Source organism: Grammomys surdaster, unplaced genomic scaffold (assembly GCF_004785775.1).
Source record: "Grammomys surdaster isolate TR1022 unplaced genomic scaffold, NIH_TR_1.0 166, whole genome shotgun sequence".
In the NCBI taxonomy this organism is placed as follows: domain Eukaryota; kingdom Metazoa; phylum Chordata; class Mammalia; order Rodentia; family Muridae; genus Grammomys; species Grammomys surdaster.
In genome coordinates this window covers 13,907,619-13,922,141 of record NW_021604614.1, presented here as the reverse complement: position 1 = coordinate 13,922,141, position 14,523 = coordinate 13,907,619, and the positions used below count along the sequence as shown (strand labels likewise).

The window sequence follows — 14,523 nt, the reverse complement described above, 5'->3', positions numbered from 1 at the left end:
TGAGCGCTTGCAGTAACATACATCTATAATCCCAACACACAGGAACTGAGGCAAGTAAAGTTGCAAGTTCACAGCCACCATGTGCTACATATCCAGTTTGAGGGATGAACAACAGTGAGACCCAGTCATAAAACAAGCAAAAAAGTACATCCTCATTTCCAATATGGGGAAAGAAACTAAGGGCTCAATTGACTCAGAACAGGCAAACTAGGAAAATTTAGTAATGGAAAGTAAAGAATGTCAGGATTACAAAAGCATAATTTTAAAAATAAAGACTAATTTTGAAATAACATCCTGAAATATTTCCTGGAATAGTTAAAGGTATGGCTATTTGTTTGACCTATGACTGTAGTATAATATTCAGTTGGGCTGGGAATGTAGTTCAGTTGACAGGGTGCTTACTTAGCATGCAAAATCTGGGATCGATCTCCAGCATCATGAAGCCGGCTGTGGTGGCACACACTTTTAAGGCCAACAGTTGGAAAGTATAGACAGTAGAAAGAGCAGTTCAAGATTATTCTCAGCTATATACCAAGTTGGAGGACAGCCTGGGCTACAGGATATCCTGCCGCAAAAAGCCAAGAGGAAAAAAAGGGGACCTTCAAGATTCTGATAACCTTTTCAGTTTTCTATTTCTAGACACACCCGAGTATTTTAGGTATACAATCCAATCATTTCCCTAACATTTTATGGCTTAAATAACTTGAAGCTGATATTGCTAAAGGGAAGTTCACTAGTTAAGCAGTTTATATAAAATCAAGTGTTAAAGTTCAGCTGACTGGGGTTTGGAGAGATGGCTCAGATGTTAATGCACCTGACTGCTCTTTCAGAGATCCTGAGTTCAATTCCCAGCAACCACATGGTGGCTCACAACCATCTGTAATGGGACTTGATGCCCTCTCCTGGTGTCTGAAGACAGCTATAGTGTGTTCATATACATAAAATAGATAAATCTTTAAAAAAAAAAAAAAAAAAGCCCCAAGTGGCATGGACTTACCAAATTGTGATCACTTAGTTACTTTTAAAACTAAACCCAAGTAAATCTTGACAGCCTTTAACATTTATGTTTACTGCCTATTCAGGTTAACACTTAAATTTTTCTTTTGTTTTGTTTTTAAATGAATGTATGGGGGTGGGAAGAGAAAGTGTATGTGTATATTTTGTTTTGTTGAGACAAGGTTTCTTTCTCTGTGTAGCCCAGGCTGTCCTGGACTTGCTCTGTAGACAACACTGTTCTTCAACTCAGAAGAGATCTGCCTGCCTCTGCCTCCCAAGTGCTAGGTTTAGAAGTGTACGCCACAATGCCCGGCTAACCAGCAATGTTTTGTGTGGTTTTCTCTTTTTCCACATGCACTGGTGTTTTGTCTGCATGTATGTCTGTGTGAGGGTGCTGGAATTGTGATTCCCTTGTGGGTGCTGGGGCTTGAACCCATGTCTTTGGAAGAGTGGTGAGCCATGCCTCCAGCCTTCCAATACTTTTTAAACCTGACAATCTTGCCCACAGACATCATTCCACCCTGGATCATGATAAGTCTAAGAAATTAAGTATCTTAGAGAAGGTTAGGGTAGGATCCCATAAAGGGGTACATACAGCTGTGAGATAAGAGGCTTCAAATCCGAGTGACTTTACAGTATGCAACTTACCTGTAAGAATCGACTGGTCAACTCTTAGAGTTGTGGACTTGATGGATGTCAATCTAATATCAGCAGGAACTTTGTCACCAACTAATTAAGTTAAAAAAAAGGACAGTTAAAATGAGCAACTTTTGTGGTTACCTCAAGATGAGTGATTCCATATCAAACATGCTTTTTAAAACCAAATATCTTGCATACAACACAACAGAATACTTTTCTATTTCTGAGCAGATTGAACAGACTCAATGTACACTACAATGTAGCTCACACTTAAAGCAAGCTGGGGGGCCTGGGGTCAGGTGGTAGACAGGGGCTGGGCGTGGTACCTAGAACTGAGTGGCTACCTATGGTACACACATAGGAAATTTCCAGGAGAAGATCAAGACTGTAAGGTCTCCCTCATCAGTACAGTGAATCTGAGGCCAAACATACCTACACTGAATAGATCTGAAATACACAGGAAGGTCCATCAGGAAAGCAACATAGACAAGAAACAAATAGTTCTTAAAAAAAAAAAAAATCAATTACTTCACAGCACAAATGGTATTTTACCTTCAAAGTGGCAAGAAATAAGAAAACAGACCTCAGTCAAAGATATATGGCAATAATATTCTATTCTACAAGATCTTAAACATCTGCCAGCTTCCATAGGGGGAAAAAAAACAAACAAGGCTGGGGACAGGTTGTTAGAGCTCGCAGGCAAGCACAGAAGTGAGAGTCCCATGGTTCCATGGGTTCAGTTCTCAGAACCTGGGGGTGGGGGTGGGAGGCAAAGGCAACTCCACAAAGTTGTCCTCTCTTCCCACATCACACATATACAATAACACAAATCTTAAAAATTAAATAAAAAGCTAGAGTTAGGTCACTGAGATTGTGCAGTGGGTAGGCACTTGGAGGCAAATCTGAAGACATGACTCTGAACCCCACAATGGAAGGAGAACTGACAGCCTTAAGTTGTCCCCAGACCTCCAGATAAAAGTGTAAAAAGCAAGAGGCACCTATGATCAGACAAATGCAGAAACCAATGACATTCTCCCAGTGCTAAAGGACAATCTAAGATGTATATAATGACATCGTCATCAATGTTCTACGTCACAGACTATGACTGGCTCACTCGTGACCATACCAGTGCTTCTAGACACTGTGACATACAGGAGACACGGGAAATGAAACATGGGCAGGACTTCTGTTGCCCTCTAAAATCTGCAACATACACTGTTCTTACTCTTCTTTTATAAATGTTATAAAGCTTATTTTTATGACTTTGCTCAAAAATTCTGTAAGCAATGAAGGCTGTGACCACTTCATGTTCACACTACAGTGAAAATTTCCCAAGATAGCTGTACATCACATGGGAAATCACAAGAGATCGACCACATACACAGAATAACTGCTAGTGGTATAATGTGTAACATATGAGCACCACTGGGTTTCTAGGCCACAGTGGAGAGAGACATTTCACCTTATAACCTTTGGTACCTTTAAATTATCAAATAAATAAATCTCTTGCATAACCTGAAGATCTTTCAGTCAACAATTTGTTTCCTAGGTAGAGTTCCTGTAATAGCCCCAAAGGGCTCTTAGCTGAGCCCTTGGTAAGTATAAAGCAAAATACACCCAATAAGAGATAAAACCAAAGCTCCATGTACTTCTTGAGAACAGTACCCAGAGCTGTAGTCTTCAAACAGTACCAAAGAAATGCACATCTGCAGGAGAACTAATGTGCTCATTTAGTGGAACTTTAAAGAGGATGGAAACTGTGTGTGCTCAGAAGACAGCCTGCTTAGCAGTGCCCGAGACTGCCTTCAGCCTCAAGTGTCAAACTTCCCAGGATGTTTTGAAAGGCAACTGAAGTGGTTTAGAAAATGTCAAAATAGCCACCCTATTCCCATTCCCCCCCCAATCCCCCCCATCCCCATCCCTGTACTTGTTAGCCCTTCTCCAGAACTTTACCCAAGGAGAATACAGCTAACTTTTAAAACCTTTACTGCCAAGGCTCTCAACCTTAATGCTTAATCCCCTTAAATACAGTTTCTCATGCTGTGGTGCTCCTCGACCATAAAATTATTTTGTTGCTACTTTATAACTGTAATTTTACTACTGTTGTGAATCCTAATATCTCATATGCAGGATATCTGAAATGCAACCCCTGGTGTTCTAGTGCATGAAACGACCCTATGCCTAAGAAAGGAAGGCAGCACACACAGCTAGCAGGCCCAGTATCTCCAGGGATAAAGATCATCCTTGCATTTGACTACAGGGACACACAGGTGAAGGTAGAATTCCTGCTGGAAATGCTTATGCAACCAAGAGCAACGTTCCAACTGAATAAAACAAACCTTCCACTTTAATGTTACTTTGTTCATGGTATGCCAAAGGGAGTACATCCAAATGATTAAGATATTCAAACCAAACCAAACAGGTTAAGACCAGGTGTGACAGTTGCATGCCTTTAATACCAGCACTCTGCAGGCAAAAGTGGATCTCTGAATTTCAGGCGAGTCAGGGCTAAGGAGTGAGACCCTGTCTCAACAAACAAATCACTAAATTATAAAAAAATGTAACTGTTTTTGTTTTAGGCTTTAAAATTTGTATTACATTTCCATTTATTTTGTTATGTGTGTGGGAACATCCCAGCATGAATGAAGGTCAGAGGTTATCTTTCAGAAGTCAGTTGTCTCCTATCATGTGGGTCCTAAGGACTGAATTCAGTCATCAGAAGGCAACAGACACCTTTACTGCTTAATCCATCTTGGTGACTCTGGTTTTGTTTCTGATTAAGTTTTTCATACAATATATTCTGACCATATTTTCTCCTCCCAGATTCTTGCTAGCTCCCTACCCACCAACTTTATGTTCTTTCAAAAGACAAAAATAAACAACCCCACACACAAAAACATAAAAATCAAATCAAACAAAAAACTAAGATTAAAAAAAAATAACCAAACAAGACAAAATAAAAATTAAAAACCCCACAAAAATACCAGTTAAGCATGTGGGTGTCCTAGGATTTTTAAACTAGGTATTTTTTAAAGACAGGTCTGGCTAGTGTTGAACTTGTGTCAGCAATCCTGTTGTTCAGCCAAAGTACTTAGTGGTATGCCGCCACCACTCTTGTAATTGTATTATTTCTGCACGTCACAAATTAATCTAATTCCCTGGGCCTTTCCACATTGTGAAATGAGCACAAGGTCAACTGCAAGTATTTTAATTCTAAATGGAAACTTTTCAAACGTCCCTTTGATGTCCGAGATGACTTATGTAACTATCCTATGGGAGCTGCAGACACGGCTGTGGTCCAATGAGGTACCGAGGTGCTAGCAATCTATAGCTGATGTCATTCATGACCGCACTCTTAACTGATGGGGTACACAGTAACTGTATTCACAGATTTCCACCTAGGGGAGCTAGAAAAATATCTCAGAGGTTAAGCATTCTGGCTGCTCTTGTAGAGCCTGGGTTTTCCCAACATTCACACAGTGACTCATAACTGCCTTTAACTCCAACCCAAGGGATCTCATGCCCTCTTCTGGCTTCTCTAGAAATATGGTGAACAGACATATGAGAAGGCACAACACCTATACAGATAATTAAAAAGGAAAAAAAAATTCATCTAATGCTGACAAGATGGCTCATCAGGTAAGGCTCTCACAGAGCAAGCTGAGGACCCAAGATTAATCCCTGTATCAGGTGTGGATCTCTGCGAGTTCGAGGTCAACCTGTTTCTCAGAATAAGGTTCAGGACAGCCAAGACAGCCATAGTGAAATCCTATTCTCACCTGCCCCCCCAAAATGTGAGAGAAGCGGGGAAGAGAAGTGGGGTGTATGTCTATGCTCTTACATATGTGTGTGCATGGAGGTCAAGGAAGAGGCATCAGATCCCTTGGAGCTAGAGTGCAGATGGTTGGAAGTTACCCAACATAGGTGCCAGCTAGGAACCTATGGTCCTGTTAGAGCAGGTGGTATTTCTAACTGATAAGCCATCTCCCCAGCCACATTTCAGTGGTGCTGAAGATTGCCTAACACATGTATGTGTTAGGCAAGTGCTTTCTTCTGCATTGCCACTACAAATCCTTGTTTTCCTGAAACAAGATCTCCGTTCAGATTCTCTTGTTTGCCTCCAGAATGTTGTGAGATTATAAGCCTGTGCCTAAATACTCAGCAATAAATGCACAAGTTAAAATGTCTGAATAACACAAACAACATTAGAGTAAGGTAAAACCAATACCTAAACATACATACTAAATGAAAACATTCATGATAACATTATAAAGTCAGCGTCTCTCCCCCTAATATGAAGATCATTACTCACTGAGCAAACAATGCTGACTGAAGGCCTCCAATGACACCATCTACAATACATATGCTCCCTCTCTGTCAAATCTGTCTTCCAGCTGCCTTTCTCCACACGCTTCTTCCCTCATGCCCAACCTACACAATCTACCTACCACTGCCCTTTCTGTTCTCTCCTACTGCCCCCAACCCCTACAAGCTTGCCCTCTTTATGTCTCAGGGCTGAACTGAACTGCTGGCTCACTGATCTTTTTCCTTTGCACAAAAGGTCCAATTGAAATCTGGAACTCTTTTCATTTGAGGGAGCCTTTCACTCCTGCCCAAGAGAAAATGGCTGTTTCATGTGGTTTCTGAGTTTTTAAGAAAACAAACAAACCCAAAGTAACATTGAGTGTTTATGGTGCTTACTTCATACTTAATATGTATATTCATATAGAAACTTAGAAAATTCTACTGACAGCAGGTCATCTGCCCTACAGATAAGGTTAAGAGTAAATGGGTATGTCTTAGAACACAGGGCTTCTGCTCTAAGTTAAACAAGTGCTGTCTTCACGACCACAGTGGGACAGGATAAATGTTATACTCCTTAACAAAAGGAGATGGACAGTCATCCCAGCCGACGTTATAGTCAGAGCTCAATCCTACAGAGGGTAATGGAGGATCTAGGGTAACAAACTGGGAAGCCGAGAGACAGAAAGGGAGAGTTACTATGTGGCGCGAGGAAAGCCCTGCTGCATCCTGGGTAAAGACTTCTCAGTATGGCTTTTAGGTCACCTGCACTACTCTTAGTAACTTCTGGTCAATTCTAAGTAAGCCTAATAAACTCATTGGTGCCCAGGGTGACAGATATCACTTAAGTCACCGTCCTCCTCCCAAGAAAAATTCTCAAAAACAGAGAATCATTATTTCTATTTTCTCATGTTGTTAAGAAAGGAAACCAGTAAACAAAATGTTAAAAGATTATATTTTAATAAAGAAATTTCAATGAGGAAAAAAATCTATATTGGTAGATGCTTCCAGAATGGAAAAGTAGAAAGCTTATGCAAGTTAGCTTTGAGTAATTTATTTAAAGTATGTAAAGGATAAAATTGAGATGATGTGTATGATATCCAAGTGTGTAAGGTCAAAGATCAACAACTACAAGAATTGTCTAAAACATATGTATAATAAAGGTTTATTTAAAAGTGTCTGGTTTTAGTACTAGACTGAAGTAACTGACCTTCTGGGTGTTTAATAATCCTACTTAGAGACCTATATAATGTGGCCAGAGAGATGAAAAGAAGTATGTTCACCCTTGCTCTCCAAAGTCAGTTAGGTCCCAGGGTGTGCCAGGGAGACTTCATCTGGTAAATTCTAATTAATGTCCAGACTACAAAAGAGAGGGTCAACCAACAGAAAAATATCCTACACATTTCCTAGTGAAACAGCTGTCAAACAAACAAGGCCTTAAATTTATCCCCACATAGATGGAATAACTAGTAAAAGAAAAACTAAAGGAGCCAAAAGTTCCTGTCATGCCCAAATGATCCTCAAGGACTGCCCGATCTTTCAACTTTCCAAAAAAAAAATCATAATTTTGGCCACCTCTATGGTTTCAAACTTCCAGCAAGAAAGAAGTATAAGCAAGAACAAGCCAGTCAATATGTTTAACATGTGGTCCCCAGGCATTATACTCAACCTTCAGGTATTATTTCTACAACGCTTTCTCAGTATGATTATCTTCTTGAGTAAAAGAAAAAGAAGTTGCCTATAATACATAGGAAATAGCTTTGGCTCAATTTAACACTGAAGTAACTACCTAGAGCTTAAACAAAATAACAAACAAAGCCAACCCTATCTTTTTTTTTTTAAGTTTTTTTTATTTATTTATTACATGTACGTACACTGTAGCTGTCTTCAAACATCCTGTAAGAGGGCATCAGATCTCATTGTGGATGGTTGTGAGCCACCATGTGGTTGCTGGGATTTGAACTCATGACCTCTGGAGGAGCAGTCAGTGCTCTTAACCACTGAGCCATCTCACCAGCCCAAGCCAACCCTATCTTAAGTGCCAACATGCCTTTCTATACTCTAACCATCCACATTCCAAGGAAGCTACCAGATTACTTCTCAAACTCCCAGGTTTGGATGCCTTTGGGACATTACTGGACAATCATATAAAAAGGATCCAATGGGATTCTGATTAAACTGTCAGTTAGATGCTGACAGGAACAGAGTCCTCTTAGAAAGGTTTCCAGGTTTTTGGGTTTTTTCCAAGATTTATTTTATTTACATGAGTACACTGTAGCTGTCTTCAGACACACCAGAAGAGCATCAGATCCCATTACAGATGGTTGTGAGCACCATATGGTTGCTAGGAACTGAACTCAGGACCTCTGGAAGGGCAGTCAGTGCTCTTAACCGCTAACCCATCTCTCCAGCTCTACAGGTGTATTTTCTTCTCTCTCTCTCTCCCTCCCTCCCTCCCCTCAACAAGGTCTGTCTATGTAGCCCTGGCTGGCCTCGAACCTAGAGATTCACCTAGAGATTCCTGTGTCTGCCAACTACTGGGATAAAAGGTATGCTTAACCATGATAAGGATTGGATTCCTTCTAGAATTCCATGAGTGGCCAATTTTTTGAAGGCCTGGGCCTATTTTATAGCCGTACTTATTGGATGAGGATTATTTTATTCTAAAATCCTTCATATATAAAGAATATGGGGTGCTGTTTTCTGTCTTGCTACTTCCTACGAGCATTGTTGTTTGTTTTTAAGACAAGGTCTCCATGGGCTGTAGCTGTCCTAGGTGTCACTAGGGAAGACCAAGCTGTCTTTGGACCCACAAACATCTGCTGGACTCTACACCTGCCATGTTGAAATTAAGTATGCTGCACCATCACACGCAGAAAGGAGGATTGTTTTTAGTTCATCTTGTGTTGGATCATGGCGACAGTGATTTGATCTACAAAGAACTTCAGTTAAAAATTTAAAAGACAAAATAAAAATATACATCAGACTCATGAATAAATAGGCAACACCTGGTGCCAGGCATGGTAGCACATGTCTTTAATCCCAGCTCTTGGGAGGCAGGTGGATCTCCATGGAGTTCAGATAGTCTAGTCTGGTTTACATAGTGAGTTTCAGGCCAGACAGGGCTGAACTGAATCTATTCGTTCATTTTCCTCTGCTGACTTATTTCTTACATCACTTCTCAGCCTTTTAGCTAAGATAAAGTGAAAAAATTTAATACAAGGCAGGCTATCAAGATGACTCAGCAGCTAAAATCAACTGCCACCAAGCCTGACAACTGGAAGTCTAATCCCCAGGACCCACACTATAGGAGACAATGAACTCCTAACTTGTTCTCTCACTGTTCTGATACACATACACCACCCACCCACCCATCCATCCATCCATCCATCCACCCACAGAAAATACATTTACAAAAGAAAACCTAATATGGGGGAAATAGTCATAACCACAGGATCAGATTCTGAAAAGAGCTTGTTTAGAACACTCTCTTACATTTTCTTGTATAGCAGAAATACTAGCTTCTGGAGTGAAAGCCCAGCTGCTTAGCACTTAGAAAGTGGCTATCTCAAAGTTGTATGATTATGCTGCTCCCATTACAAGACTGTCTCTTTGTGGAAAGACATGAAGGAAGACTGCCCAAGTTAGTTTTTATAACCCACCATGTGCTAGCATTCTCTCAGCTAGAGAACCTTTGGATCATCCTGGCCAACCCATGACCTTGTTTTACCAAGGCCAGGAAGTAAAGAGTTTTACTTCAGGAAGCTCAATTAATGAAAGACTTCCTCTAACTTGCTATGACTGACTGCTTCACATCATTTGCTAAGGGTCTATTTGGTTGACAGATCTATTAAGGACAGATCTATTAAGGAGTTAAAAAAAATCTATCAAAGTAAAGATCTGTCTAATATTTTTCAAAGGAAAACAAACAACTGCCTTTGCACTCCAGGCTTCTGTGTGTCTCAGACGGGGCTATGCCTGAGAAGCAGGCAAGGCAACACTGCTGATCACATCCAGCCATGTTCCCTAATAGGCTTGTCAGCGCCCGAGGGCACGTGGTAGTGGAAACTTCTTACTCTTGCCAAGGGAGGGCTGGCAGTTTTTCCTCCACATTCTTCCCTGTCTTTGGGCTGAGGCAGGAAGACTGGGAGTATCTGTTATAACCCTCCCTCCATTTGCTTAACACCTGACACTGCTCACATGTAGTTCTTGGCTCCGTAAATTCTTAGCTCCTTCCTTTCCATAACAACACTGGTTTTCACTCTGAACAAAAATACAATTTAAAGGTTAGCCTACCAAGAATACAGTTAAGAGTCAGTTTTAAAAAATTATTTTGCCATAATTTACAAATGAATCGAAGTTTTCTTTACCTTACAAGGAACAAGTAAGGATACTTAAACATCTTTTTCTATTTGTTAAACATTAATAATATATGCAAGGAAAATATTTTAAGTATACAAGTATGTGGGTGAGTGAATAAAAAGTATTTTTATTTTAGCTGGGTTTGATGGTGCACATCTTTAATCCCAAGCACTTGGGAGGCAGAGAGGCAGCTTGAAGCTAGCCTGGTCTACAGAGTGAGTTCCAGGACAGCCAGAGCTCCACTGAGTAACCCTGTCTTGAATAAAAAAAAACATCTTTTAACTTTTAATTACATTTTTATTATCTAGTTGTGTGCTGTGCCAGTCTTTGAGTAGAAGTCAGATGACAACTTATAGAAGTCAGTTCTCTTTCTACCATGCCCCAGAAATCCAACTAGGTTGTCAGGTTTAGCAGCAGGAACTTTTACCAAAAAAGCTAACTGATTAGCACCAAACTTTGCATGTATGTGTGTGTATGTGTGTGTACACTAAATATATATATATATAACCTAAGAAGCCCTTTCAAAGAAAAAAAGTAAGATCAAAAAATACCTTATAAATGTTACTCTGTTAAAATGGCTCTTGAAACAAGTTGTAATACAATTTTTTTGTTGTTTTTTGAGATAGGGTTTCACTGTGCAGCGCTGGCTACCCTGAAATTTGCTCTGTAGACCAGGGTGGCCTCGAACTCATGAGATCTGCCTGTCTTTGCCTCCTGAATGCTAATTTATATTTAACTTTTCTGTTTATGCAGAAAAAAAATGAATTCCTTACTTTTTTTTTTTTTTTTTGGTTTTTCGAGACAGGGTTTCTCTGTGTAGCCCTGGCTGTCCTGGAACTCACTCTGTAGACCAGGCTGGCCTCGAACTCAGAAATCCGCCTGTCTCTGAATTCTTTACTTTTAAAAGCCCCGTTTTCTTAATTAGAACTGTTGCAGATCTCATCAGCATGAGCGGGGAAGAAACTTTATGAGGTATTAGAGCACTATATATTTGTTCCCACTATGGCTTTCTGGGAGGTTTCTTTTAAAATCACAAATATGAAATAATGTCTTTATAAAAATATTTCAATAGCTTCTTACTAGACATGATGTTTTGCTGCTTCACCACACCTGGCACCTAAGTGCCAGGAAGCTAAGTAAAGTGTTTATTGATGAGCCCTCACACATTTAAGAGACTTCCAGAAGCCCTGCCTGGTGGTACAGGTTGCTAACAACACCTACTCAGGAGGCTGAAGCAGAAGGATTATAAGTTCAAGGTATGCATAGACAACTGAGTGAGACACTGTCTCAAAATAAAAATGGAGTGGGCTGGACATGAAGCTTAACAGGTGGAGTTCTTCAGAAAGCCCTGAGACAGAGTTGAGTAATGAGCATCTTCCACTTCTGGAGGGTAGATTAATTCATGGAAGCAGGAATTACCATTCCAATCCCAATCCTCTAAATGTTCCAGCACAAGCACAGCTTAACACTGTACTTTTCAACTCACAATATCTTAGAAAAAGTGACCCCTTTCCCTTGTTTGTTTGAAACAACCCCCCCCCCCCATCTAAATCTCAGTGGCAAGAATGAGAAGACTGACACTGACTACTATTGAGTCATGCAGTGGGGCGGAGTGATTACAGAAAATCAGGAAATGCCAGCCCCATGTAATCAGGTCAAGTTGCAAGATCAACTGGTCTGTCGTGGTCTGAGGGGCGTGGGGGTGGGGGAACCTCCCATAGTCCTTCACCTCTCAGTGTCTTATGACCTGTCCTCATAGAGCTAAAGGGTCTTGACCTCAAAACACTCTGCTTAATATATCTACACTCATTTTTAAAATGTATTTTGCCCTTTCCAAAGAGATTCATATTTTATTTTGTGTATGGGTGGTTTCCGCCAGTATTTGTGTATACGTCATGTGTCTGTCTGTAGAGGCCAAGAGGTATTGGATCCCCTACAACTGGGTGTCAGCGCCCCTTGAACTGGAGTTACATTTTCCTGAGCCATCATGTGGCTGTTGGGAAATGAACCTGGATCTTCTTCAAGAGCAGCCAGTGCTTCTAACTGGGAGTCCCTGCTCTTCTGTTGTTAAGATTTATTTTTATTTATGTGTGTGTTGTGTACAGGTAACTGAGGAAGCCAGAGGTGTGGGATCTTCCTAGAGCTGAAGTTACAGGCCGGTATCCACAAGCTGAGTACTTAGATTTACTGAGGGTCTTTTCAAGAGTAGCACCTTCTCGTAACTGCTGAGCTCACCTCCAGCCTTTGCTTTTCTTAACATACAAGCTAACATGAAGAATTTAGGACTTGATTTTTAGAACAACCAACACTATTTCTAGTGTAAGCTAAATCGAGATGCCCAGACCTTTATGGATAGACAGCTCTGTTCTCCCACATCCCCCAGAGTGAAACAACTTCAGAGAGGGGAAAAGCCAAAGGAAAACAAACATGCCCAACACTTTACTTGGTCATTTCTCTTGCTTCTTTTTTTTCCCTTTAATGTAAGTTTGACTTTTAAACAATTGAGGGGACAGGGAATATATGTGTGTGGAGGCCTGAGGTTACATCAGAGGTTGTCCTCACCATTCCCCACTTTATTTACTGAGAGGGAATCCCATTCTGAATCCAGAGCTCACCTCAACTAGTGTAGCTAGCCGAGCTGCTGTAGGCATCCCTTTTGCTTACCTGCTGGAATAACAAGATTAGGAGAGAGGCCATGCACCCCGTGTTTATGTGGGCGCTGGTCACCCATCTCCTGTGCTCACCCTTGCATAGCAAGTGGTTTATGCAACGCGCCGTCTCTCTGGTCCAGTATGACAATTATAGACACATAAAACCTATGTGCTGGAGAGACGGCTTAGAGGTTGAGAACACTGGTTTCCTCCTTCAGAGATCCCGAGTTCAAATCCCAGCACCTACATGGTGGACCAAAAGGCCCTCCTGGGGTGTGCAGACGTATGTGAGAGCAGAGTGTGTGTGTGTGTGTGTGTAAAAACATTAAAAAAACTCAATTTCTGTAAAGAAAAAAACTAATATCTCATTAAATTGCTTAACTGTAAATTGCTTTAAGAGGATAATAATTACTGTTTAAACTATACTTAGAATGTTAATGTGATCTGCATGACAGAACACACAGTTACACTCTGGAAGAGGCAGATAATCTGAGTTCCACGCCAACCAGGCCAAAATAGTGAATCTCATCTTAGAAAACTAATTGTTCTTGTATTTTTTAATTTGTGTTTCTCTGTGTGTGCTCATACATATGCCTGTCTGAGTTTATGTGCACTATGTACATGCAGGTATCTATCCAGAAAGGCCAGAGGAATCCATGGAACTCAAGTTGTCAACTGAACTCTGGTATTCTGCAAAAGCTGTAGTCATTCTTTTTTTTTTTTTCTTTTTTTTCTTTTTTTGGTTTTTCGAGACAGGGTTTCTCTGTGTAGCCCTGGCTGTCCTGGAACTCACTCTGTAGACCAGGCTGGCCTCAAACTCAGAAGTCCGCCTGCCTCTGCCTCCCAGGTGCTGGGATTAAAGGAGTGCGCCACCACCGCCTGGCAGCTGTAGTCATTCTTAACTGCCATCTTTCTAGCTCCCCACACTATCCTGGGACAGACTCTTAGGAACTTTTAGAAATCAAGAAACTACCCAGCTCCATTTCAGACTTAAATAATCAGTCATAAAGTTAGGTTTTGCTCTAAACAACAACAAACAAACAAATAGCTTTTGGTTTTGTATTTAAAAACAGGGCTGGAGAGATGCCTAACTCTGGCTCAGAGGTTAAGAACACTGACTCTTCTTCCACAGGACCCATGTTCAATCCCTAGAACCCACATAGAGGCTCACAACCATCTGTTATTCCAGTATCAAGGGATCCAATATATTCTTCTGGCTTCTGCAGGCACCTATACGCAGACAAAACACCCATAATGCAAAATAAACAACAGGTGGGACACGGTAGTGTATGCCTTTAATCCCAGAACTTGGGGGCAGAGGCACCTGTGAGTTCACAGGCCAGTCTCATCAACATAGAGTTCCAGGACACTCTGGCCTATGCAGAGACCCCTTGTCTGGAAAAACAAACAAAAAAAGTAATGCACACCCTCCCCAAACTAGTGGTAAACTAAGTGCTTGGATTACAGAGATGAGATGTTATTTTTATACTTTTTAAGTGATTGCTTTGAAGTGGGGGGGAGGTTTTGCTGTGAATAACACAAAGCTCAAAATACTGGTTTTATCCCCCCCCCC

General features: G+C 40.9%; 1 protein-coding gene across 2 annotated transcripts in view; it reads right to left on the bottom strand.

Annotated features, from left to right (window-relative positions):
* Positions 1-14,523, bottom strand: part of Atp2a2 (ATPase sarcoplasmic/endoplasmic reticulum Ca2+ transporting 2) — a 47,521-nt gene that overhangs the window by 16,809 nt on the left and 16,189 nt on the right. For both annotated transcript variants that reach the window (XR_003711259.1, XM_028765878.1), the window contains exon 6: positions 1,645-1,725. Coding sequence is in view for 1 of the 2 variants with exons in the window: in XM_028765878.1 (XP_028621711.1) it covers positions 1,645-1,725 (81 nt within the window). In the remaining variant the exon portion in view is untranslated. The remainder of the gene's footprint in view (positions 1-1,644; positions 1,726-14,523) is intronic.